General features: G+C 43.4%; 1 protein-coding gene across 2 annotated transcripts in view; it reads right to left on the bottom strand.

Moving 5' to 3' along the window:
- Positions 1-9,483: 9,483 nt before the first annotated feature.
- Positions 9,484-25,629, bottom strand: part of LOC121586306 (ephrin-A3) — a 104,653-nt gene continuing 88,507 nt past the window's right edge. For both annotated transcript variants that reach the window (XM_041902899.1, XM_041902900.1), the window contains 4 exons: positions 18,239-18,549; positions 17,562-17,627; positions 14,561-14,635; positions 9,484-9,888 (listed from right to left, as the gene is read on the bottom strand). In XM_041902899.1, coding sequence (XP_041758833.1) covers positions 9,770-9,888; positions 14,561-14,635; positions 17,562-17,627; positions 18,239-18,549 — 571 coding nt within the window. In that variant the 3' untranslated portion in view covers positions 9,484-9,769. The remainder of the gene's footprint in view (positions 9,889-14,560; positions 14,636-17,561; positions 17,628-18,238; positions 18,550-25,629) is intronic.

Raw genomic sequence — 25,629 nt, 5'->3', positions numbered from 1 at the left:
TGGAGTAAGGGACGGAGAGGTTGAGGGACAGAAAGAGACTGAGGGAGATGTGAGGAGACATGAATAGCTTGCAGGTGTTTGGTGGAGAGCAGAGCGAGCAAATGGTGAGAGAGATACAGAGATGGAGCAGTAGGTTGGTTTTCCCCACGCTGTCATTATGTTTTATGGGTGCTGCGTTTGAGCCCTCAAGTAGAGATATATAACTGTAAGCACAGGCCATGTGATGAAGGTGATTGTGTTGCAGCTGAAAGGGTAAGTAACAAAGGATAAGGGTTGTGTGTGTCCGTATGTAGTAGGGCTGCAGGATCTGAGAAGAAAATGGAATAGCAATATAATTTTTTTTACCCATATTTTTTTGTTGATCAAAACACTTGGGTCGCCAGGATAGTGAGTTCGATTCCCAGAACCACCCATACGTTAAAAAAATGTATGCACATGACTAAGTCGCTTTGGATAAAAGCGTCTGCTAAATGGCATATACAGTGGGGGAAAAAACTATTTAGTCAGCCACCAATTGTGCAAGTTCTCCCACTTAAAAAGATGAGAGAGGCCTGTAATTTTCATCATAGGTACACGTCAACTATGACAGACAAATTGAGAATTTCTTTCTCCAGAAAATCACATTGTAGGATTTTTAATGAATTTATTTGCAAATTATGGTGGAAAATAAGTATTTGGTCACCTACAAACATGCAAGATTTCTGGCTCTCACAGACCTGTAACTTCTTCTTTAAGAGGCTCCTCTGTCCTCCACTCGTTACCTGTATTAATGGCACCTGTTTGAACTTGCTATCAGTATAAAAGACACCTGTCCACAACCTCAAACAGTCACACTCCAAACTCCACTATGGCCAAGACCAAAGAGCTGTCAAAGGACACCAGAAACAAAATTGTAGACCTGCACCAGGCTGGGAAGACTGAATCTGCAATAGGTAAGCAGCTTGGTTTGAAGAAATCAACTGTGGGAGCAATTATTAGGAAATGGAAGACATACAAGACCACTGATAATCTCCCTCGATCTGGGGCTCCACGCAAGATCTCACCCCCGTGGGGTCAAAATGATCACAAGAACGGTGAGCAAAAATCCCAGAACCACACGGGGGGACCTAGTGAATGACCTGCAGAGAGCTGGGACCAAAGTAACAAAGCCTACCATCAGTAACACACTACGCCGCCAGGGACTCAAATCCTGCAGTGCCAGACGTGTCCCCCTGCTTAAGCCAGTACATGTCCAGGCCCGTCTGAAGTTTGCTAGAGTGCATTTGGATGATCCAGAAGAGGATTGGGAGAATGTCATATGGTCAGATGAAACCAAAATAGAACTTTTTGGTAAAAACTCAACTTGTCGTGTTTGGAGGACAAAGAATGCTGAGTTGCATCCAAAGAACACCATACCTACTGTGAAGCATGGTGGTGGAAACATCATGCTTTGGGGCTGTTTTTCTGCAAAGGGACCAGGATGACTGATCCGTGTAAAGGAAAGAATGAATGGGGCCATGTATCGTGAGATTTTGAGTGAAAACCTCCCTTCCATCAGCAAGGGCATTGAAGATGAAACGTGGCTGGGTCTTTCAGCATGACAATGATCCCAAACACACCGCCCGGGCAACGAAGGAGTGGCTTCGTAAGAAGCATTTCAAGGTCCTGGAGTGGCCTAGCCAGTCTCCAGATCTCAACCCCATAGAAAATCTTTGGAGGGAGTTGAAAGTCCGTGTTGCCCAGCGACAGCCCCAAAACATCACTGCTCTAGAGGAGATCTGCATGGAGGAATGGGCCAAAATACCAGCAACAGTGTGTGAAAACCTTGTGAAGACTTACAGAAAACGTTTGACCTGTGTCATTGCCAACAAAGGGTATACAACAAAGTATTGAGAAACTTTTGTTATTGACCAAATACTTATTTTCCACCATAATTTGCAAATAAATTCATTAAAAATCCTACAATGTGATTTTTAGGATTTTTTTTTCTCATTTTGTCTGTCATAGTTGACGTGTACCTATGATGAAAATTACAGGCCTCTCTCATCTTTTTAAGTGGGAGAACTTGCACAATTGGTGGCTGACTAAATACTCCCCCCCTCCTCATCAATCTACACACAATACCCCATAATGACAAAGCAAAACAGATTTTTTTGACATTTTTGCAAATGTATATATATATAAAAAAAAAAAATTATATCACATTTACGTAAGTATTCAGACCCTTTAGTCAGTACTTTATTGAAGCACCTTTGGTAGCAATTACAGCCTCGAGTCTTCTTGGGTATGATGCTACAAGCTTGGCACACCTGTATTTGGGGTGTTTCTCCCATTCTTCTCTGCAGATCCTCTCAAGCTCTGTCAGGTTGTTTGGGGAGCGTCGCTGCACAGCTATTTTCAAGTTTCTCCAGAGATGTTTGATCGGGTTCAAGTCCGGGCTCTGGCGGCGCCACTCAAGGACATTCAGAGACTTGTCCCGAAGCCAGTTCTGCGTTGTCTTGGCTGTGTGCTTAGGGTAGCTGTCCTGTTGGAAGGTGAACCTTCGCCCCAGTCTGAGGTCCTGAGTGCTCTGGAGTAGGTTTTCATCAAGGATCTCTCTGTACTTTGCTCCGTTCATCTTTCCCTCAATCCTGACTAGTCTCCCAGTCCCTGCCTCTGAAAAACATCCCAACAGCATGATGCTGCCACCACCATGCTTCACCGTAGGGTTTCCTCCAGACGTGACGCTTGGCATTCAGGCTAAAGAGTTCAATCTTGGTTTCATCCGAGTTAGGTGCCTTTTGGCAAACTACAAGCGGGCTGTCATGTGCTTTTGAGTAGTTCTGTCTGGCCAATCTACCATAAAGGCCTGATTGGTGGCGTGCTGCAGAGATGGTTGTCCTTCTGGAAGGTTCTCCCATCTCCACAGAGGAACTCTGGAGCTCTGTCAGAGTGACCATCAGGTTCTTGGTCACCTCCCTGACACAATCCTGTCTCGGAGCTCTACGGATAATTCCTTAGGCCTCATGGCTTGGTTTTTGTTCTGACATGCACTGTCGACTGTGGGACCTTATATGGACAGGTGTGTACCTTTCCAAATCATGTCCAATCAATTGAATTTACCACAGGTGGACTCCAATCAAGTTGTAGAAACATCTCAAGGATGATCAATGGAAACAGGATGCACCTGGGGTCACAGCAAAGGGTCTGAATACTTATGTAAATAAGGTATCTGTTTTTTATTTGCAATACATTTGCAAAAATTTCAAAAAACCTGTTTTCGCTTCGTCAGTATGGGGTACTTTGTGTAGATAAAAATAAATGTAATCCATTTTAGAAAAAGGCTGTAACGTAACATAATGTGGAAAAAGTCAAGGGGTCTGAATACTTTCGGAATGCACTGTAATTCTATGGTTGATGTTGTTTCGCATGACAACGAATGAAAAAGCCAGGTATAGGAGTTGTTGTGACAGGGTACTAGGAACCAAAGTGTTGGTCAGTGTTTCCCATGGGACCCTAATTATATTTGAATACATTCAGACAAAGGTTTTAGAATATGCTTCCAGTCTGATTCAGAAAATGTCATTGCACAACCAACATGCTGACACCACCACTAGTAGCAGCCTGTATTAGAGCTAACGTTTGCTAGCCAGATTTGCCCCCCTACCTCCATAATCTTTGCTAGTTTAGTGCATTTAGATAGCCAGTTAGCGATTAGCATTAGGATTGGAGCTTGCTAAGACTAACTAAAGCCTTGTTCACACTGCAGGCCTTAATGCTCAAATCAGTTTAGTTTTTCAAAACCGTTTTGGAATACTGACTGTCCAAACAACTGACTATCCAAACAGCAAGTGACCAAATTGAATTTGTGTGTGTTCAGACAGCAGTCATTTGCTGACATGGCTATGCTAGTTGTCATAGTAACGACGGGTGTGTGCGCAGTGGTGAAGGCTGATTGGTGTTGGTGCTCGTGCTTCCTATCATTCAGAAATTACGTACAGTGAGGGAAAAAGGTATTTAATCCCCTGCTGATTTTGTACGTTTGCCCACTGACAAATAAATGATCAGTCTATAATTTTAATGGTAGGTTTATTTGAACAGTGAGAGACAGAATAACAACAAAAAAATCCAGAAAAACGCATGTCAAAAATGTTATAAATTGATTTGCATTTTAATGAGGGAAATAAGTATTTGACCCCCTCTCAATCAGAAAGATTTCTGGCTCCCAGGTGTCTTTTATACAGGTAACGAGCTAAGATTAGGAGCACACTTTTAAAGGGAGTGCTCCTAATCTCAGCTTGTTACCTGTATAAAAGACACCTGTCCACAGAAGCAATCAATCAATCAGATTCCAAACTCTCCACCATGGCCAAGACCAAAGAGCTCTCCACGGATGTCAGGGACGAGATTGTAGACCTACACAAGGCTGGAATGGGCTACAAGACTATCGCCAAGCAGCTTGGTGAGAAGGTGACAACAGTTGGTGCGATTATTCGCAAATGGAAGAAACACAAAAGACCTGTCAATCTCCCTCGGCCTGGGGCTCCATGCAAGATCTCACCTCGTGGAGTTGCAATGATCATGAGAACGGTGAGGAATCAGCCCAGAACTACACGGGAGGATCTTGTCAATGATCTCAAGGCAGCTGGGACCATAGTCACCAAGAAAAAAATTGGTAACACACTACGCCGTGAAGGACTGAAATCCTGCAGCGCCCGCAAGGTCCTCCTGCTCAAGAAATCACATATACAGGGCTGTCTGAAGTTTGCCAATGAACATCTGAATGATTCAGAGGAGAACTGGGTGAAAGTGTTGTGGTCAGATGAGACCAGAATCGAGCTCTTTGGCATCAACTCAACTCGCCGTGTTTGGAGGAGGAGGAATGCTGCCTATGACCCCAAGAACACCATCCCCACTGTCAAACATGGAGTTGGAAACATTATGCTTTGGGGGTGTTTTTCTGCTAAGGGGACAGGACAACTTCACCGCATCAAAGGGACGATGGACGGGGCCATGTACCGTCAAATCTTGGGTGAGAACCTCCTTCCCTCAGCCAGGGCATTGAAAATGGGTCGTGGATGGGTATTCCAGCATGACAATGACCCAAAACACACGGCCAAGGCAACAAAGGAGTGGCTCAAGAAGAAGCACATTAAGGTCCTGGAGTGGCCTAGCCAGTCTCCAGACCTTAATCCCATTGAAAATCTGTGGAGGGAGCTGAAGGTTTGAGTTGCCAAACGTCAGCCTCGAAACCTTAATGACTTGGAGAAGATCTGCAAAGAGGAGTGGAACAAAATCCCTCCTGAGATGTGTGCAAAACTGGTGGCCAACTCCAAGAAATATCTGACCTCTGTGATTGCCAACAAGGGTTTTGCCACCAAGTACTAAGTCATGTTTTGCAGAGGGGTCAAATACTTATTTCCCTCATTAAAATGCAAATCAATCTATAACATTTTTGACATGCGTCTTTCTGGATTTTTTTGTTGTTATTCTGTCTCTCGATGTTCAGATAAACCTACCATCAAAATTATAGACTGATCATGTCTTTGTCAGTGGGCAAACGTACAAAATCAGCAGGGGATCAAATACTTTTTTCCCTCACTGTATGTAGCAAGCTAAGGTGACAACAATGCCTGCCATGGACATTTCCCAGTTGCTTTGAATGTTCAAAATCATAGTGTAAGAACACTTTTAAATCCTCAAATGGATAAGATGATCCGACTTTAAAAACTATTCATTTTTGTCTAGCCACAGCAGTCAACTGCTAGCTAGGTAACTGTTAAGCTTTCTAGCACATTCACTAATTCGTTTATAAACAATTAACAAGCTAGTTAGCTACCACATGTACTGATCAAACTGTCAACAGAGTAGCTAGCAAGCAACAAGATTGGTATCTGATTTCAAACCACATACGATGGTGGTTTGAAATGTGGCTTGAAATATTCGATTCCATGTGCTTTTTGGCTGTTCAGACTGCAGGAAAAATAACAGATTTGAATCGGATATGCAATTATTATTATTTTTGTCACTTCAAACTGCCAGTGTGAACAAGGCTTAACTAGCGTTTTGTACAGTTATGCATCTGTTGGACACAAATACCTTTTTTTTTATGTAGGGGCGTGGATCAGAAAAACAGGCAGTATCTGGTGTGACCACCATTTGCCTCATAGAGTTGATCAGGCTGTTGATTGTGGCCTGTGGAACGTTGTCCCACTCCTCTTCAATGGCTGTGTGAAGTTGCTGCATATTGGCGGGAACTGGAACACGCTGTCGTACACGTCGATCCAGAGCATCCCAAACATGCACAATAGGTGACATGTCTGGTGAGTATGAAGGTCATGGAAGAACTGGGACATTTTCAGTTTCCAGGAATTGTGTACAGATCCTTGCGACATGGGGTCGTGCATTATCATGCTGAAACATGAGGTGATGGCGGCGGATGAATGGTACGACAATGGGCCTCAGGATCTCGTCATGGTATCTCTGTGCACTCAAATTGCCATTGCTAAAATGCAATTGTGTTAGTTGTCCATAGCTTATGCCTGCCCATACCATAACCCCACCCTCACCATGGGGCACTTTGTTCACAACGTTGACATCAGCAAACCGCTCATACACACGACGTCATACACGTGGTCTGCAGTTGTGAGGCCGGTTGGACGTACTGCCAAATTCTCTAAGATGACGTTGGAGGCGGCTTATGGTAGAGAAATGAACTTTCAATTCTCTGGCAACAGCTCTGGTGTACATTCCTGCAGTCAGCATGCCAATTGCATGCTCCCTAAAAACTTGAGACAACTGTGGAATTGTGTTGTGTGACAAAACTGCCCATTTTAGAGTGGCCTTTTATTGTCCCCAGCACAAGGTGCACCTGTGTAATGATCCTGCTGTTTAATCAGCTTCTTGATATGCCAAACCTGTCAGGTGGATGGATTATCTTGGCATAGGAAAATGCTCACTAACAGGGATGTAAACAAATTTGTGCACAACATTTGAGAGAAATACGTTTTTTGTGCTTATTGAAAATATCTGGGATCTTTTATTTCAGCTCATGAAAGATGGGACCAACACTTTACATGTTGTGTTTATATTTTTGTTCAGTGTATATGAAGAAGTTGCACGTCAATATCGCAATTTCAATTAAAATGTGATTATTTGTGTAGCCCTAGTATGTAGGATGGAAATACTTCAAATTAGTATATGAGAGTGAGAAATTGGGGGAGCAAGAGCTTAACAGGAACAGACAAGGACCAAACAGAAAGGGAAGGTAAACACATAAACACAAACTGAAAGAGAATGAGAAAGTGAAGGTTTAAGGGTAGGTGGAGGTGATATAAAAGTAGAGCAAAGAAGGAAAAGAAAGATAAATGGAGAATGAAAGGTCGTGCTAAATCATTCTTTTACAGAATGTTCTTGACTAAACAACTTAGCAACTAAACAATTTAATTTAGAATATACATGTATGAAGACTTTTGCTAAAAGTGATATTTTTATTGTCATAATTGTTAACAATCGTCATTCTTAGTTCAATTTACAGTTTTTTTCATTGATTCTTGTCAAAGGTAAACACAATTCTTGTTGTTGTCGCCAACATTAGTAAATGCTTTTTAAAAATCCTAACGTAAACTAACATTACTGAAGCACATACTCTCTCTCTCTCTCATACACGCTTGCATATTCAGATCCTACAAACAAGTCCCTCAACGAATATGAAAAAAGTCTAAAATGCACACATACTCGAAAGCGCGGACAAACACACTCCTAATACATACATACACACACAAATGTGCAAGGATATGCCTTTTCTCTCTCACGCACAGGCACACACACACACACATTCTGTCCCTACCAGTATATAAAGTCACATTACAATGCACTATCCTCATTTCTTGTGTCAAACATTTTAAGGGCAGCACTTGAGGGTGATGTCTTTTATCCAGCATCACCTCCCCTCTTATTTCTTCTGTGCTGTTGCCATACATTTTATGGTTAAATGTGATGCTTTATCACAAGTGAGAAGAAGTTACATCTCTCCTCAAAAGTCTTAACCGGCACCTATCCGTGTACTGTAATTAACAGAAGCAAATGCTTTAGCAAAAAAATTATAGTTTGGCACAATAGCTTAATGAAAAAATACTTCAAAATGTACATAAACAAGCAAATCAATAAATAATGTACTTTAAAAATAAATAAATAAACCATACAGCATTGTCATCGATAATGCAATCTTGATATTGTCCGACTTTATAGTATAAAACAGTAAATCAGTGGACTGCTGTCTGTTTGCACATTCACACATGTCTACAAAATGGCGGCTAAAGTAATCTGTGACACAAATCATAGTCTCCTCAGGCACCTGTGGCACTCTGGCGACTGTATTGGGTCATTACCACGGTGACTGGGATTGCAATAATGACCAGCCCTGATTCTGGAACCTTTAAAAGTGACAGGAAAAAGAAAAAAGAAATCAGGTCTGGATTTGAAGGGAATTTGTTGTTGTGAAATGTTTAATATTGTAATTTGTGGTATTAGAAACCATTCTGTTGACTATTGATACAATTTTGCTACCTGGAACCCATACAAAGTGTTATGGGTAAATGTATATGGCAAAAACACAGATGTGTGCTTCTGGAAATGCTCTAAAAGCACAGGTCCAGAATCTCAGATCTAGGACAGATCTAGGACCAATTCTTTGAGGGCACCATCTATTTTGTCCTTGAAATGTGGGCTTTGGACCTTTCTATGCACCACAAAGCCAAGGTTAGAGAATATCTGGAGGAGATGGATAACGGTAATTGAAAGCCTTATAGAGATTTTCTCAAAATCTTCCGGTCAACACCACCAACATCTGGGCCTCAGTGTGACCAACTCAGATCCATGACAGTAAAAGATGGGTTAACGTCTGGTAGAATGGCAGCAGTGTAGAGAAATGGCTGCAAGTATATGGCACAGCACAGTACAGTGAATCTCAGCACAGCCACGTCCAGCTGAGTCCAGTCCTCAAAGCCCATTGGAGGCCTATAGTCCACAGTCCATTGGTCACGCTCAGTGGAGCCCAGTCCAGTTATGTCCATCCTACTCCACAGAGCTCAAAGGTCCTCCATTTTGGGACTAGCTGAAGACAATGTCATGCAAGATCCTTAGCAGATGGACAGGCATTACAAATCCCACTGCACATGTCCTACTTTAACTGCATGTGTGTAGTCAGAGGCAGCCTAGGCATGATGGCAGTATCATGTCTAAGTCTGAATGCAATTTTCTACTATTGGTCCGTGTGGTGGCACACCAAATGCATGAAATGCGGTGGCACATATGCACGTAGTGTATATCTGATAACGCATGAACCGAAGACATGTCGCACAAACTGTGTATCAACGGTGATTACAGGTGAGTTGAGATAGAATTGAAAAAGGGAAGGGAAAGTGGGATACCTAGTCAGTTGTACAACTGAATGCATTCAACTGAAATGTGTCTCCCGCATTTAACCCAACCCCTGACTCCGAGAGGTGCAGGGGGCTGCCTTAATCGACGTCATCGGTGCCCGGGGAGCAGTTGTTTTTGGGGGTTAACTGCCTTGCCCAAGGGCAGAACGGCAGATTTTGAAGGCCTCTCCTTAAGTGAGTACGATCCTAAAGTCCTGTTTTTTATGGTTGTGTCGAATTTATTGTAATTCTGGCTTTTGTTTGGTTGAATTGTGTGTCCTTTCCTTGGTTCAATTCCACTTTCTAATTGTACCCAGGGTCAGTGGATACAGAGTCCTTCAGGCCAAGCGGTCCAGGTATCCATGTGATGTCACTTGGGGAGACAGTCGCTAGGACACCAGGAGGGCAGAGATGAGCAGTGTTGCCACGGTGAGCAGAAGGCGATCGCGTGATGGGCTGCTGCCGCTGACGCTCTTCTCCAGTTTGGGAATTTCAGGGTTAAATTCATCTGGGTGGGGAGAGAGTGAGAGTGAGAGTGAGAGAGACCATCAAATTACACATTAACTCAATCAATCTACAGCCGATGTTGTGCAATGCATACAAATAATGCACATCCACATGCAGAGAACAGACAGAGCAATTGAACACAAATCGCCAATCATCATCAGTGCTGCTACATATGATGCCCTATTCCCTCTTGGGATGAGGAATAAACACACTTTGTTGTTCATTTTTTAAATGTATGGATCTTTTTATTCTACCAATTCGGCTTCATCTAGCAGGATTTGCAATTACATTAAATGACCATAGAACAAACCCATTCACAATCCTACATTAGCTGGAGGGTAAGAGAAGGAGAGAGAACAGGGAAAAAATCCATCTCATTCTCAATGTAAGCCTGGGATGTGTGAGCAGAATCCTGAGCCTCCCTATAGGAGGAAGAGCATCCAACTCGACTGGTTTGTCTGTGCTTCTGCCACGTCAAAGCCATTCAGAGAAACATTAGGAAACATGTCTGTCGGCTATGATGATGACACATAGCCCTGACATCCACACCAGTGACTTGGGTAAATAAAGTCATATGGTAAAGTGATAGGGCCGGGTCCAGCTGATTACCTGTGGTAAACAGACGGTTCCAGCTGAAAGGTAGATTACCCATAGAGTTAGATAGAGATAGGATATAACCCATTTTAGCATGGACATTGCCATTGAGGGCTTCCACCATTTTAAAGTAGTCAACTGGGTGGCGATTCTTATGGGTGTGGAGCGATCAGCCAATGATCAGAGCATTGTCTTCTTCTTCAAATTGGATGGCCTATGGTTAGTAAATGGCTTTAAGCTATATCACCACCATCTAGTGGCCACAATAAATGAATGACACACAAGATTTGATTCAGGACTCCAGCACTGCATGTGACGGTAAATCACCAATATTAGCTTTACGCAAAATAAAAATAACATTGACTACTTTAACATAGAGATAGCCTCAATGGTGCTGCCCATGCTGTCACAGATGCCATAATTGCACAAATACAAGGATGAGTGCTTTATCTAACTCTATGAGATTAGTTGACAAGGTATTTATCAGTATGTTATCCTAGACAGGGAGGGGCAGTGAGTGAGTTCATACCATAGAAACAGGAAGTGAGTGTTATTATTTAACCTGAACAAAAAGTTAGTATGTTGCAAAGTTAGAGAACATTGCTGTATTAGGTGGAATAGTGTTCCTGATTGTGTAAGGTAGTGCTAGCTAAACTGGAGCTGTTACAGTGAAGAGGCGACTCCGGGATGCTGACCTTCTAGGCAGTGTTGCAAAGAAAAAGCCATATCTCAGACTGGCAAATAAAAAGAAAAGATTAAGATGGGCAGTCTGAGATATGGCTTTTTCTTTACAACTCTGCCTAGAAGGTCAGCATCCCGGAGTCGCCTCTTCACTGTTGACGTTGAGACTGGTGTTTTGCGGGTACTATTTAATGAAGCTGCCAGTTGAGGACCTGTGAGGTGCCTGTTTCTCAAACTAGTCCTCTTGCTCAGTTGGGCACTGGGGCCTCCCACTCCTCTTTCTATTCTGGTTAGAGCCAGTTTTTGAAAACAAGGACATTTCTAAGTGACCCCAAACTTTTGAACGGTAGTGTATATATACATATACATACATACATGTACACATACATACATATAAATAGATATACATACATATATATACATATCCTTAAAAAATATATACACTGCTCAAAAAAATAAAGGGAACATTTAAACAACACAATGTAACTCCAAGTCAATCACACTTCTGTGAAATCAAACTGTCCACTTAGGAAGCAACACTGATTGACAATAAATGTCACATGCTGTTGTGCAAATGGAATAGACAACAGGTGGAAATTATAGGCAATTAGCAAGACACCTCCAATAAAGGACTGGTTTTGCAGGTGGTGACCACAGACCACTTCTCAGTTCCTATGCTTCCTGGCTGATGTTTTGGTCACTTTTGAATGCTGGCGGTGCTTTCACTCTAGTGGTAGTATGAGACGGAGTCTACAACCCACACAAGTGGCTCAGGTAGTGCAGCTCATCCAGGATGGCACATCAATGCGAGCTGTGGCAAGAAGGTTTGCTGTGTCTGTCAGTGTAGTGTCCAGAGCATGGAGGCGCTACCAGGAGACAGGCCAGTACATCAGGAGACGTGGAGGAGGCCGTAGGAGGGCAACAACCCAGCAGCAGGACCGCTACCTCCGCCTTTGTGCAAGAAGGAGCAGGAGGAGCACTGCCAGAGCCCTGCAAAATGACCTCCAGCAGGCCACAAATGTGCATGTGTCTGCTCAAACGGTCAGAAACAGAATCTATGAGGGTGTTATGAGGGCCCGATGTCCACAGGTGGGGGTTATACTTACAGCCCAACACCGTGCAGGACGTTTGGCATTTGCCAGAGAACACCAAGATTGGCAAATTCGCCACTGGCGCCCTGTGCTCTTCACAGATGAAAGCAGGTTCACACTAAGCACATGTGACAGACGTGACAGAGTCTGGAGACGCCTGGAACGTTCTGCTGCCTGCAACATCCTCCAGCATGACCGGTTTGGCGGTGGGTCAGTCATGGTGTGGGGTGGCATTTCTTTGGGGGGCCGCACAGCCCTCCATGTGCTCGCCAGAGGTAGCCTGACTGCCATTAGGTACCGAGATGAGATCCTCAGACCCCTTGTGAGACCATATGCTGGTGCGGTTGGCCCTGGGTTCCTCCTAATGCAAGACAATGCTAGACCTCATGTGGCTGGAGTGTGTCAGCAGTTCCTGCAAGAGGAAGGCATTGATGCTATGGACTGGCCCGCCCGTTCCCCAGACCTGAATCCAATTGAGCACATCTGGGACATCATGTCTCGCTCCATCCACCAACGCCACGTTGCACCACAGACTGTCCAGGAGTTGCCGGATGCTTTAGTCCAGGTCTGGGAGGAGATCCCTCAGGAGACCATCCGCCACCTCATCAGGAGCATGCCCAGGCGTTGTAGGGAGGTCATACAGGCACGTGGAGGCCACACACACTACTGAGCCTCATTTTGACTTGTTTTAAGGACATTACATCAAAGTTGGATCAGCCTGTAGTGTGGTTTTCCACTTTAATTTTGAGGGTGACTCCAAATCCAGACCTCCATGGGTTGATACATTTGATTTCCATTGATCATTTTTGTGTGATTTTGTTGTCAGCACATTCAACTATGTAAAGAAAAAAATATTTAATAAGATTATTTCATTCATTCAGATCTAGGATGTGTTATTTTAGTGTTCCCTTTATTTTTTTGAGCAGTGTATATTTTCCTTTATTACTTTCCAACCCCACCACCCCTTCCCTAATTGGAGTAAACTAGTGAACAATAAGGCTTAGGCCTCTACTGCCAGCTTATACATACTATATACATTTTATGGACACAGTCAATTTTACAATAATTCTATTTTGTTTGTTTTTACTCCTGAACTTCCTCTACCCTCAACCTCTCCGATCATTTTCTATATGCCATATCTTTCTAACTGTGCTCTTTCACAAAAGCTCTCAACCTATAACCTATATACTTATTATGGACACAGTATGCTTTACATTAGTTATCTTGTTGTTATTAGTTGTTGTTAGTTGTTATTAGTCCCATTCTTCAGCTCCATTCAACACCTCCCATCTATCTCTTAACACCATCCATATTGGATTTCTATTTGCAATATATTTTTCAACTGTACTGTGATGTTTCACAAAAGTTCTGAACCCTTCTATTCTCATTGTTTCTACAGTTTGTAAATTGAAAATAATTTTTTTTTGCTAAAAGTATTATTATATTATTGTTACGTAAGTGTTTATGGGTCATGAGTGATGACTGCTACTGTCCTCTTTCTGTTGATGTCACTAATGCATAAAGTACAGAAGGATGCATTAGAAGGCCCCAAGGCATTCTGGGTTGTTTGGACTATGTGCGTTTACTTTCTTTTTTTCTCTGGAAAGCTCGGTCATGAGTTACCATTGAGTCTCTCTCTCTCTCTCTCTCTCTCTCTCTCTCTCTCTCTCTCTCTCTCTCTCTCTCTCTCTCTCTCTCTCTCTCTCTCTCTCTCTCTCTCTCTCTCTCTCTCTCTCTCTCTCTCTCTCTCTCTCACTCACTCACTCACTCACTCACTCACTCACTCACTCACTCACTCAATGGTCTTATAGCTCAGTGGCTCTTCCCCCCCCTGTGCCCTGGTCTGAGTTTCCATCTCATGCGGGTCACACTCTTTTAGCCCCGTCGCGGCTGGCGACAAGTTCCCAGAAGCGGCCAAAGCTAAATGGTTCTCAGCAAAAAAGGCTTTAGTGAGGGAGAGAGAGAGGACGAGGGGGTTTATATAACCACTCAATTGCACCATTGACTCGTTCACCACCTCCACCTCCTGGTCTTTGGTAAACAGGAATCTTCCATTCATTAGAAGACCTATTGGTCCTAGGATACAATTGAGGAAGGACAACTGTGTGCGTGTGTGTGTCTGTATGAGAGAGAAAGAGCGACAGAGAGAAAGAGAATGTGTGTAAGTGTGTGTGTGTGTGATGTGCATACCTGTGTGTGATGTGCATACCTGTATGTGAGACTGTGTGCCTAGCAAGGTGGTATTCAGAGAAAGATGCAGAAAGAAAGGGAGAGAGAGAGAGAGAGAGCATCAAGGAGCGCACTCACCGATGTCGTGTATTTTGACATTGGGCCTGAATGTGTAGTCAGGAGGGGTCTGACTGGAATCATCATCGTGGGAGACTTAGAGAGAGAGGAACACAAATACACAATGTCATTAAAATGCCCAAACTACTTATTTTACACACTAACTGGGCAGCCACTGCACTGTGGCACATTCCCAAATGGTACCCTTTTCCCTATATAGTGCACTACTTTTGACCAGAGCCTGGGTTACGTCTCAAATGGCTCCCTATATTGCGCGTCAAATGGCACCCTATTATTACTTATATATTGCACTACTTACATAGTGCACCCTATGGGCCCTGGTCAAAAGTAGTGCACTATAAAGGGAATATGGTGCCATTTGGGACGCACATGTGTGAATACCAGGATACTCCAGTCCAGTACATGAAGATATACTATGAGGCGAAGCTAAGGCATATTCACTGAGAGGGAAAGTATCACACACACTGATAGTCTAGACTTGTCATTACATTAACATCAGCTCAGTGAATTGTTTAATGAGAATGCACATTGCTTATCCATATAATATTGCACAGCAAAGAGGGATGTAGCATATGGTACAAGGATTTCACATATTGATAGGGAGCTACTGTACTGTGTGTTAATATTGTAAGTATGTGTATGTGTAGAGAATAATGCTCTCAAAACCAAAGAGATAGGACAGAGATACAGTGGAATGAGAATAGCAGAGAACAATTGGGTTCAGATGGTAGGCTATTAAGCAGACCGTGCAGAGTAAAGGTTGTGGTTTGTAAAGTAAACACTATCACACACATGCAATCACGCACAGATGCACGGACACACACATGCAAACACACACACACACTTTCTACTAAAAAATACACACACACACACCACCCGAGTGGACACTTCAATAGATTAGCCCTGACACTCAGAGAGGGGGTTAAGGTGATGTGTACACAGAAGCTGACACTGGCCTGAGTGTGGGATGTATTAATGGTGACAAGGTTAGAGAAGTGGGGGGGGGGGGCTTTCAGCACAGGGCTTTGATCAAAGGCCTGCAGGAGAGAGAGGCTACTGGAGTAAAAATAACACAGAACATCACTATCAGAGAGCGCATCAACTATCAGAGAGATGCAGAAATGAGCGAGAGGGGGAGATGTTGAGGAGAGAGAGAGAGTGTGAGACAGAAACAAAGAGAGGGGAGTGGGGGAGAGAGAGGGAAATAGAGAGAGATAGAGGGAAAAGAGAAAGAGGGGGAGAGAGAGAGGGAAAGCATCAGATAGAGAGAGAGCACATCAGGATAGAAGAGAGAGCATTCTTATCAAACACTATCAGAGCACTGAGACCCAGAATAACACTGAACATCACTATCAAAGCCCTGGAACATAGAATAGCATAGAACATCATACAACCCAGGAAGATAGAAATGAGATAGATATTAACCTCACTATCAGAACCCTGGAAAAACACTGTCAGGCTGTAGCCTCAGGTATCCAGTGTCAACTGTGTGTGTGCGTGCACTTGTTTTCCTCCATTATCAGGACCCCAATGTCGTAACATTTCACCTTAATGTCCTGAAAAGGTAGGAAAACAAGAGCTTTTTTGAAAAGTCAGGTCCCGAATTTGTTCAAATGCTATTTTAAGCTTAAGGGTTAGGTTAAGGGTCAGGGTTAAGGGTTAGGGAAAAGAGGATTTTTAATGCAAAAAAAAATGTGCACTACAAAAAGTCCTGAGATTTCACGAAAACACAGTTGGGTGTGCGTGCGTGACGGTGTGTGTGTGTGAGTGAGTGAGTGAGTGAGTTCTAAACTTCCTTAATAAGCACAATGTCTTGAGCAAAAGCCAAATTGGATTTATACCAAAACATCGCACGACCGATCATATTTACACCCTACACACCCTGATAGATAAACATGTCCACCAAAATAATACCAAAATGTACGCTTGCTTTTATTTCACCAAATGGGACAAACACCCCATTGAAACCCTGCATGCAGAGTTCTGTAAGATTCTCCTACATGTCCAGAGGAAAACTACAAACAATGCATGCAGGGCAGAATTAGGCCAATATCCACTAATAATACAAACTCAAAAAAGAGCAATTAAGTTTTGGAAACATCTAAAATACAGTGACCCCCTCTAATATCATTACCAAGCCCTGCAATACCAAGAGCTGAGCAAGAAAAGAGTCCCCTCATCCAGCTGGTCCTGGGGCTGAGTTCACAAACCTCTTCTACTAACACATTAAAGCCTCAGGACCAGAACATCCAATCGATCAGAATAAACCAAATTACAACACAGTCAAAACAAAACTACATTTCTTATTGGGAAACACAAGCACAAGCACAAAGTAAAATGAAGTGCTATCTGGCCCTAAATCGACAGTACACCGTGGCTAACTATTTGACCATGGTTACTGATCAAAACCTTAGAAAAACCTTGACAAAGTACAGGCTCAGTGAGCACAGCCTTGCCATTGAGAAGGGTAGACACAGGAAAACCTGGCTCCCTGTAGAGGAAAGGCTGTGCAACCACTGCACCACAGCAGAACCTGAGACAGAGCTGCATTTTCTTACAACATGTAAAAAATATAAAACAATTAGAGAGTGTCATTTCCCCAAATTTGAAACAGTTTTTCAAGGTTTCAAAGACCTCTCTGATGAGAATAGGCTACCCGTCCTGTTGGGGGAGGACGCAGAGAGCTGTGGGTTGGCAGCACACTACATTGCTGCCTGCCATAAGATGAGGGACAGTGTCTGACAGACCAACCAACATGCACATGTCCTCTATATTGTTATTGTTCAATGGTTATCTTGACCCTTGGTTATTGTTGTTACTGTTGTCCCATTGACAATATTGATTATTATTATTTTAATTATGTTAATAGTGTAAATATCCAAAGTAAGCTTTGGCAATATGTACATTGTTACGTCATGCCAATAAAGCAAATTGAATTGAGAGAGAGAGAGAGAGAGAGAGAGAGAGAGAGAGAGAGAGAGAGAGAGAGAGAGAGACCCACCTGTGGAGCAGCAGACGTAGACTCTCAGTCTCAGGCAGCTGTGGCCGTGGTGATGGGTAGGCGTGGCTTCAACAGAATACAGATACATGTCAGCCATGTGCCATCTATAGGCCAGCCTATGAACTAACACTCAGAGTCTATGTCCATGTCCCAAATGGCACCCTATTCCCTACATAGTGCACTACTTTTGACCAGAGCCTATATAGCTCTGGTCAAAAGTAGTGCACTATGTAGGGAATAGGGTGCCATTTGGGATGCGACCTAAGTGAAATGGTAATTATAGTTTATTACAGCAGTTTAACACAGCTATTAGTGGTAGGTTTATTCACAAGGAAGGAAGTATATTTAGGACTGTGGTGTAAGAGTTAAATTAACTCATGTTGAATGACTCACAACTTGAATGCTGTAATAGTCCAACTCTAACTTACTAAGGTATGTGTGTGGTTGTTACATATTGGTAATGGCTGAAGTGAGTTCCCACTTACAATATAAAGTACCTGCACTTGGTACACTTGGGAAAGCGCTATATAGATAGCCTATGCAATCCATTGTCATTACTCGACTATAACACCATATAGAGAAAGAGTACCTCAGCTCCACCAGTTCCAGATGTAGTAGTACAATCATCATTACATAATTATTGTACTCCTATAGAGACTTAGCAATATTCCACTCACATATGTAGTAGTACTCGTGGCCCACGTTGAACTCGTAGCCCAGGGAGAAGGCGCTGTAGCGCTGGAACTTCTCAGAGAACTTGATGGGCGCCTGGGGCGCATGCGGCCGGTTGCACTCCCAGCGCTTGAAGCCCATCTGGGGGTCGCAGGTGCGGTAGCCGCGGTAGCTGACCATGTAGAGGACGTACTGTTCGGCCACGGTGCGCTCCAGCGTCCCCCGCTGGCTGGTGGCGGTAGTGTTGTAATGCGGGCAGTAGATGTCCAGGTAGTCGTTCACTGCCACCTGCACCGTGTAGCCCTCCCTCCGTAGACTGGAGAGAGGGGGGGGACGGAGAGAGGGAGAGAGAGAGGGAGGGGGGAAGGGAGAGAGAGAGAGAGAGAAGGGGGAGAGAGAGCGAGAGAGAGGGAGAGAGAGGGGAGAGGAGAGAGTGGGGAAGGAGAGATAGTTGGAGAGAGAGGAAGAATAAATAAAGTCAGAAAAATAGGAGAGAGATGGAGAGGGAGAGAGATGAGAGAGAATAAATACATGGATGAGTAACAGCATACTATACAACTCACCCTGTTAGAATGAAGTGCTTTTAACAACAAAACTAGTGGCAACTGCCACCACCACGAAGGAGAAGAAACCTTAACTTTGCTGGAGTATTGAAACACATCACCCTGAGATGTTTTGAATCATTACATGGTGTGTTGTAACACCACTTAACTAAGTGTTGTGCAACACCTTGCCAGAGACTGGGAGCACTACCGGTAATGGTTGAAAACACTATTTTGGTATTTTGAGTTCTATTTAGTGCAGAAATAGATCCCTTCTCTTTTGGTCTCTATTCCTCTCTCTATAGCTTCTAAACACTATTATGGTGTTTCAAATCCTGTATAGTGCAGAATTAGATCACTTCTTCTTGACTATTTTAATATTTAACATTGATTTATATATCTGATTTGCCAGTTTAACCCATTTTGGCAGACATTGTTGAGCACAGTGCTCAATCCTCCAGCATTAACTACATATTTTACAGCAAGCATTGCAGGATACTGTATTTGCCTCTACTATTAAAACTTGGAAATGAGGGAATGGGTCATCTCATCATCATTGAACGTCATTTTGCCTGACGGTTTTGATATCCGTTCATCCATTACACCTCATGGCACAACAAGCTGATTAATACTAATATAGAAGTTACTTTTCTTTCTTCGAACATACAACATTGTGTATAAGAATCCTAAAGTCAAAAAATGTTGGCAAGAGCCATGTGACAAGATAGGAAGTGCAAGGAGATTAAAACCAGACTTCCAATGAGTTCAATCACAAAATGTTCTCTATATTTGGTTATCCTCATAAACGATACTTACATTTTGAGCAACATATTAAGCTGGATTTACTCTTACATTTTTGTGTAAAATGAAATTAACAAATCAGTATACAAAGTATACTGTATGTTGGTTGTTGTTGTTTTTTGTCCATTTCAATTCACCCTAGATTTTTTTTTACAGTGTGGCTGTATGGTTGAGTGTTTAAAATTCCAATGAAATTCCAATTAAATAATATAATATGCCATTTAGCAGACGCTTTTATCCAAAGCGACTTACAGTCATGTGTGCATACATTTTTACGTATGGGTGGTCCCAGGGATCGAACCCACTACCCTGGCGTTACAAGCGCCATGCTCTACCAATTGAGCTACAGAGGTCCATTTATGTGTAAATCTACCATCTTACTTCCCCAGAAGTCAGGGGTTCAATTCCCGCTTCCATCTATCCCAATTTCACTCCTATGTCTCCTCCTGTTTCTAATCTGTCTAAATAAAGCATTGAAAAAGGTGGAATTCCACAAAAAAATATTCTCCATAGGCCCTTATCATCAATCAATATTTAGGTTATAAAACATTAGAATTTCTTGACTATTTTGTTTTATGAGAGACACAGTCGGCAAAAAAAAAATAAAAATAGAAAGTGCCATGATGCTGCTTTTTACATGCACTGAAACCCCAAAAAGTGTTTTCACAACACTCTTAAAAACATCAATATTCAGATTGAAGAACCACTTTGGGTGTTTCAAAGTACTTCTATTCTGTTTTCTTTATGTGTATCATCACTTACATTGGGTTTACATTCAATCACCCTCCAAACACCAGATCTCAGGTTAGGTGCACTACTTTTCATGGTTTAATTACTCAATCATGGTGTTTTGAGTTTTTTTATTTTTACAGTGCACACCTTCAAGCCTCCTGCCATTCTCATGAGCATTGCATAGTCTTGGTAAGTGAGGCGGAAGGAGATCATGTCATTGGCGATATGGCTCTTCTACCACAGGGAGGATGGATACACTGATGTGAAGGGGCTAGGTCCCATGTGCCAATGGCGACCGAACACAGTGTACCAGAAGTACAGAAGATCAGTCTTGGGTTGGGACATGTGAAGTGTGTGTGTGTGTGTGTGTGTGCGTGCGTGCATGCATGTGTGTACACAGTCATCACTGTCAATCAAATAAAAATACAAAATATTGGTTGCATACACATGTTTAGCAGATGTTATTGCGGGTGTAGTGAAATGCTTGTGTTCCTGTAGAGAAGATGATGTGACATGATTTAACATCCTGCCCCCATGACAGGGCTTGACATCCCACTGGGCAAAAACTGGTTGAATCAACACTGTTTCCACATCATTTCAATCAAAAAATTTGATGACGTTGAATCAACGTGGACAACTGATTGGATAAGCAAAAAATCATCAACATAAGGGAATTTCTTATTTTTTTCACCCAACTTTTAACCTAAATCCAATGGCCTAGTGAATTTTGCTGATTTTACGTTGAATTCACGTTAGTTGACACCTCAACCAAATGTAAATCAAAACTAGACGTTGAACTGACCTCTGTGCCCAGTGGGATGGCTGTTTATCATACTATGTATATTAATTATCGTAATTGTACAAAGTATTATTATACAAACTCATTACACCTATCCTGAAGGGATAGAGAGGACAATTGATGAGATGTGAGTAATCCTTAGCTGTGGGTGGGAATCTGTGTCAGGATAAATGGCATGGGAAATCTGCAACAACTGGAGCTGTATTGACTACTATGTAACAGTAGGTGGCAGTATTGGGATGCATTCAGCCCTAGGGTTTTCTCTCTCTTTTCTCCTTCTTACAATCTCTCTCTCCTCTGACACACACACACACACAAAATGAGCAAACGCTCACACGCGCCATCGCACACAAGTGCACACACATGCAATGCACGCACGCACACACACACACACACACACACAATACTAAGTATGTTCTCAAGAGAGATTATTATTCAATTACAAAATGAGGATCAGAAATGTCACAACCCCTCTCTCTCTCCCTCTCTCATTATAGTGTAGTAGAGTAACTCCTTTTCTGTGTCTTTTCCTCCTTCACCCTCGCTCCATCTCTCTTTATCTTTCCCCTTCTCCTCGTTTGCCATTACACACATGCTAAGACAGATGAATATCATATCCCTTAACCACTGTTCTTTCCCTGTCATAAATCTTACAATATCTCCTCGCTCGTACCCCACTCCTCTCTCAGATGTTGGATGACAGATATTTGTCTCAGAGTGTTGCAAAAAGAAACAACACAGCCATGCTTCAAAGGGACTATATTTAGAGAGAGAGGGAGAGATGGGAGAGAGAGAGAGAGAGGGGAAGGGAAAGAATGAGAGAGGGAGGGAGGGAGGGGGAGAGGAAGGAAAACGAGAGGGGAAAGAGAGAAAGGGGAAAGAGAGAGAGAGAGAGAGAGAGAGAGAGAGAGAGAGAGAGAGAGAGAGAGAGAGAGAGAGAGAGAGAGAGGTGAGAGAGAGAGAGGAAAATAGAGTAAGAGACGGTAAGAGAGGGAAAGGAAGAGGAAAGATGGAGAATGTGATGACGGGGAATCATGGATACAAATGGAATAGAAATGCATAGGGAAAGGAGCTTCTGTCATTGAGAGAGTAGGGGGAAAGAAAGGATAGAATGTGTGTGCATTTACAAGTGTGTGTGTGAATGTGGGTGTGTGTGAGCATATTTGAACACTGCTGCTTTAGTAGCGCACTCTACGCATAACATAACATAACATAACATAAGGGTTAGATCCCAGTTCCATCACAAAGGCACATACAGAGTCAGAGGTGGGAAGTGGGAGGAGGAAGATGGAGGAGGGAGATGGACAAGGATGCTCTATAGGTGTGTGGAGTCACAGACTTATAGAAGCGGTCCACTTAGTGACACATGAGGTGATGGGGCGAGGAGGGAGGAAGATGTAATAACAAAGAGAGGGAGAAAGGAAGAGCGAGGAGGGCTAGTGGAGGAATCTAAACAGGAGAAAGAGGGGAAAATACAGTGAAGATGACAAACAAGTGAAAACAAAATGGAGAGAAAGGGAGGCATAGGGAGAGACAGAAAGGGAGGCAGAGGGAGAGACAGAGATGTAGTGCACCCCAGGGATACACACATATGTAGTTAAGTGCAGGGGGAAAAGAGTGATGGTGCCTCTCTTTCTCATCCTCTCTGTGCATTGTCTCTGTGTCGTTTCTGCTGTATCATCATCATTTTCCTGTGAGTGGGAAAGCACTGCTCGTTAGTACAGCCAGCACAAGCTGGTGAAGACAGCCTAGAGAGAGGGGAGCGAGGGAGAGAGACGAGAGACAAAGACAAAGATAGCACCACTGTCTCCACTAAAACGTATTTTGAGAATACAGCCGCTATCAATAAATAACAAAGAAACTGCAAACAGACAACAGTGGACAGAAACTAAGGGTCTGCTTCTGCAGTGGAAGATCTAAATAAAATAAAATGTCCAACCAAACCAACCTCCATTGTGAATGAGCATAAACAAAATGCCCATTACCATTACATCACAGTTAATACTGTTACAGTAACAGCATTGACTGTTAGTGATAGTAGATCACTAGAACTACATGCCGTTTACATGCAGGCTGCTGTCTGACCATCATATCTAACCAAACCTCTCCGTTGTGGATGACTATAAACAATATGGTCATTAATGTTAATCATTACCGTTACATCACTGTCAGTACCATCACAGTAACAGCATTGACTGTTAGAAATAGTAGATCACTAGATCTGCATGCTGCTCACATGCAGGCTGCTGTCTGACCTAGCCTGACGACTCACACTAAGTTCTTCCGCTGCTCAGTCGTTCGCTACATAATTTAGTCTGAGACTGCCATCATTGAAGTCGTTTGTGGTGACGAGGGGCACGAGAGGGCGTTGTACAAAACAAAGTAATCAGTGATTGGATAGTCTCCAATCAGAGCATCAAAGCCAAAGACACATTTTCAAACCACCGCTTTACCCACGTGTGTTCTGGCTCTGGCCCAACCCATTGTTTTCTGGACCAATCAGACGGACCTGAATGTGTTCGCATTCGGTGAAGCGTCAGGGAGGTACTCAAATCAAGACTCATTTCAGAGAAGAAACGTCTGTGGGCGTGGCGTAGCGTTTACAGTCACAGTATTGACTGTTAGTTTTAGTATTGTATCTGCATGCCGCTCACATTCAGGTTAGTTTCTTAGTCTGACCATCAAACAACCTTCATTCAATCTCAATGAAATCATTATGACATCATCAATCATCTCCCTCAAGGTCACCATGATGGATTTACAGGTGAAACACAGCTGCACTCATGTAATAAATGTACCAGTAAAATAGCGATGCAATCGTGTAATAAATGTACCAGTAACATAGTGATGCAGAAACAATTTCTTCCTCTGATTTCTCCAATCGTCTAACTAACAGAACACCGACAGGCTCCTCTAGCTAGACAGGGACAGGCTCTGCTGCTTTTCCTCATACCTCAGCACCAAAAGTCATTACATCGTCTCCAAGTAAAAGTACACACCGTCTCCAGCAAATCCTCCCTCTGCTGATTGGGTTTACCTCGCAATTAGCGCACCGTTTACAGTGTTTCGATCCAAAATGGAGGCTGAAAACAAGTGCTGAGGCGTGGGGGAAAAGAGCTAGACGCTGCAGCCTTTCAGGCCTGGGATTACCACTAGATCTGACTGGAGTATAGTGATGATTCAGAGATGACTCAGGGTGGTGGTGGGTGCTGCTCTACACTTTACACACACACAGACGCACAGACACAGCACCAGTCTGAGTAATTCTGTCTGACTGCACACATTAGGGAAACAGGTCCCCATAGCTAGTGGAGCCAGGGTTTGGGTTTGGGTTAGGTTGCAGATTGGAGCTACTAAATGAATACCGTCCAATGACTTTAGTGATGCCAGTATGTGACAGAGTCTCTCTCAGGCAAAACAGCTAATAGAGGGGGCAGGTGGAAATGAAGGCCGCTCTCTGATTGGTGGAGAGCTGATAGTAAAAGACCACTAGGTGATGTCACACCACAACAAATAAATACTAGTGCTTTCTTTACAGGGTATCAACAGAGGTATGAGAGGAGTGTATGGCTGCATCCCGAATGGCATCCTATTCCCTATATTGGTAGTTACAGTCTTGTCCCATCGCTGCAACTCCCGACGGTCGAGAGCCATGCGTCCTCCGAAACACGACCCTGCCAAGCCGCACTGCTCCCTTAACCCTGAAGCCAGCCACACCAATGTGTCGGAGGAAACACCATCCAGCTGGCGACCGAAGTCAGCTTGCAGGCGCCCAGTTGGTCAAGGAAATCCCGGCCGGCCAAACCCTCCCCTAACCCGGATGACGCTGGGCCAATTGTGCGCCTCCTCATGGGTCTCCCGGTCACGAACCCGGGTCTGTAGTGATGCCTCAAGCACTCCGATGCAGTGCCTTAGACCGCCGCGCCACTCGGGAGGCCTTATCGTGCACTACTTTTGACCAGGGCCCGGTTTCCCAAAAGCATATTAAGGCTAAGTTCATCGTTAGAACCTTAAGATGCCTTTGGGAAACCGGACCCAGAGCCATATGGGCTCTGGTCAAAAGTAGTGCACTATATAAGGAATGGAGGGCCATTTGGGACATTGTCCTATCTCTGAAGGTGAGTGGATATTAAAGGCCTCTGGCTCACCTCTATTCATTCTCAAAGTGCCTCCTGATGAAAAGCAGATCTCATTCTCTCTCTTTCTTTATCCATTCCCTCGTTCTCTCAGAAGAGCTGTATTGATACCAATACAAAAAGCTGTGGTGCAGATGAGGCTCACTCTGCTCGCTCTCTGAGAGCACACTAAATGGGTTGTGTCAGAAAATGGAGGCTCTCATCACAGTGAATTCTCCACAGTGCCCACCTAAGTGGGAATGTCAGGCACATGTTGTGTTGCGGCGAAGGTGTAGGATAACACAGTCCTTATCTTGTAGACGTGTCTCCTCTCAGGCTAAAGGCCACATTGATGAGACAACAGTGTAGAAGAGCCAAGGGGTAAGAGGACTCCTGGAGGAGGTATG

This window comes from Coregonus clupeaformis, chromosome 17 (assembly GCF_020615455.1).
Source record: "Coregonus clupeaformis isolate EN_2021a chromosome 17, ASM2061545v1, whole genome shotgun sequence".
In the NCBI taxonomy this organism is placed as follows: Eukaryota; Metazoa; Chordata; class Actinopteri; order Salmoniformes; family Salmonidae; genus Coregonus; species Coregonus clupeaformis.
The sequence above is the reverse complement of the archived record's forward strand: the minus strand, read 5'-3'. Positions and strand labels throughout refer to the sequence as shown.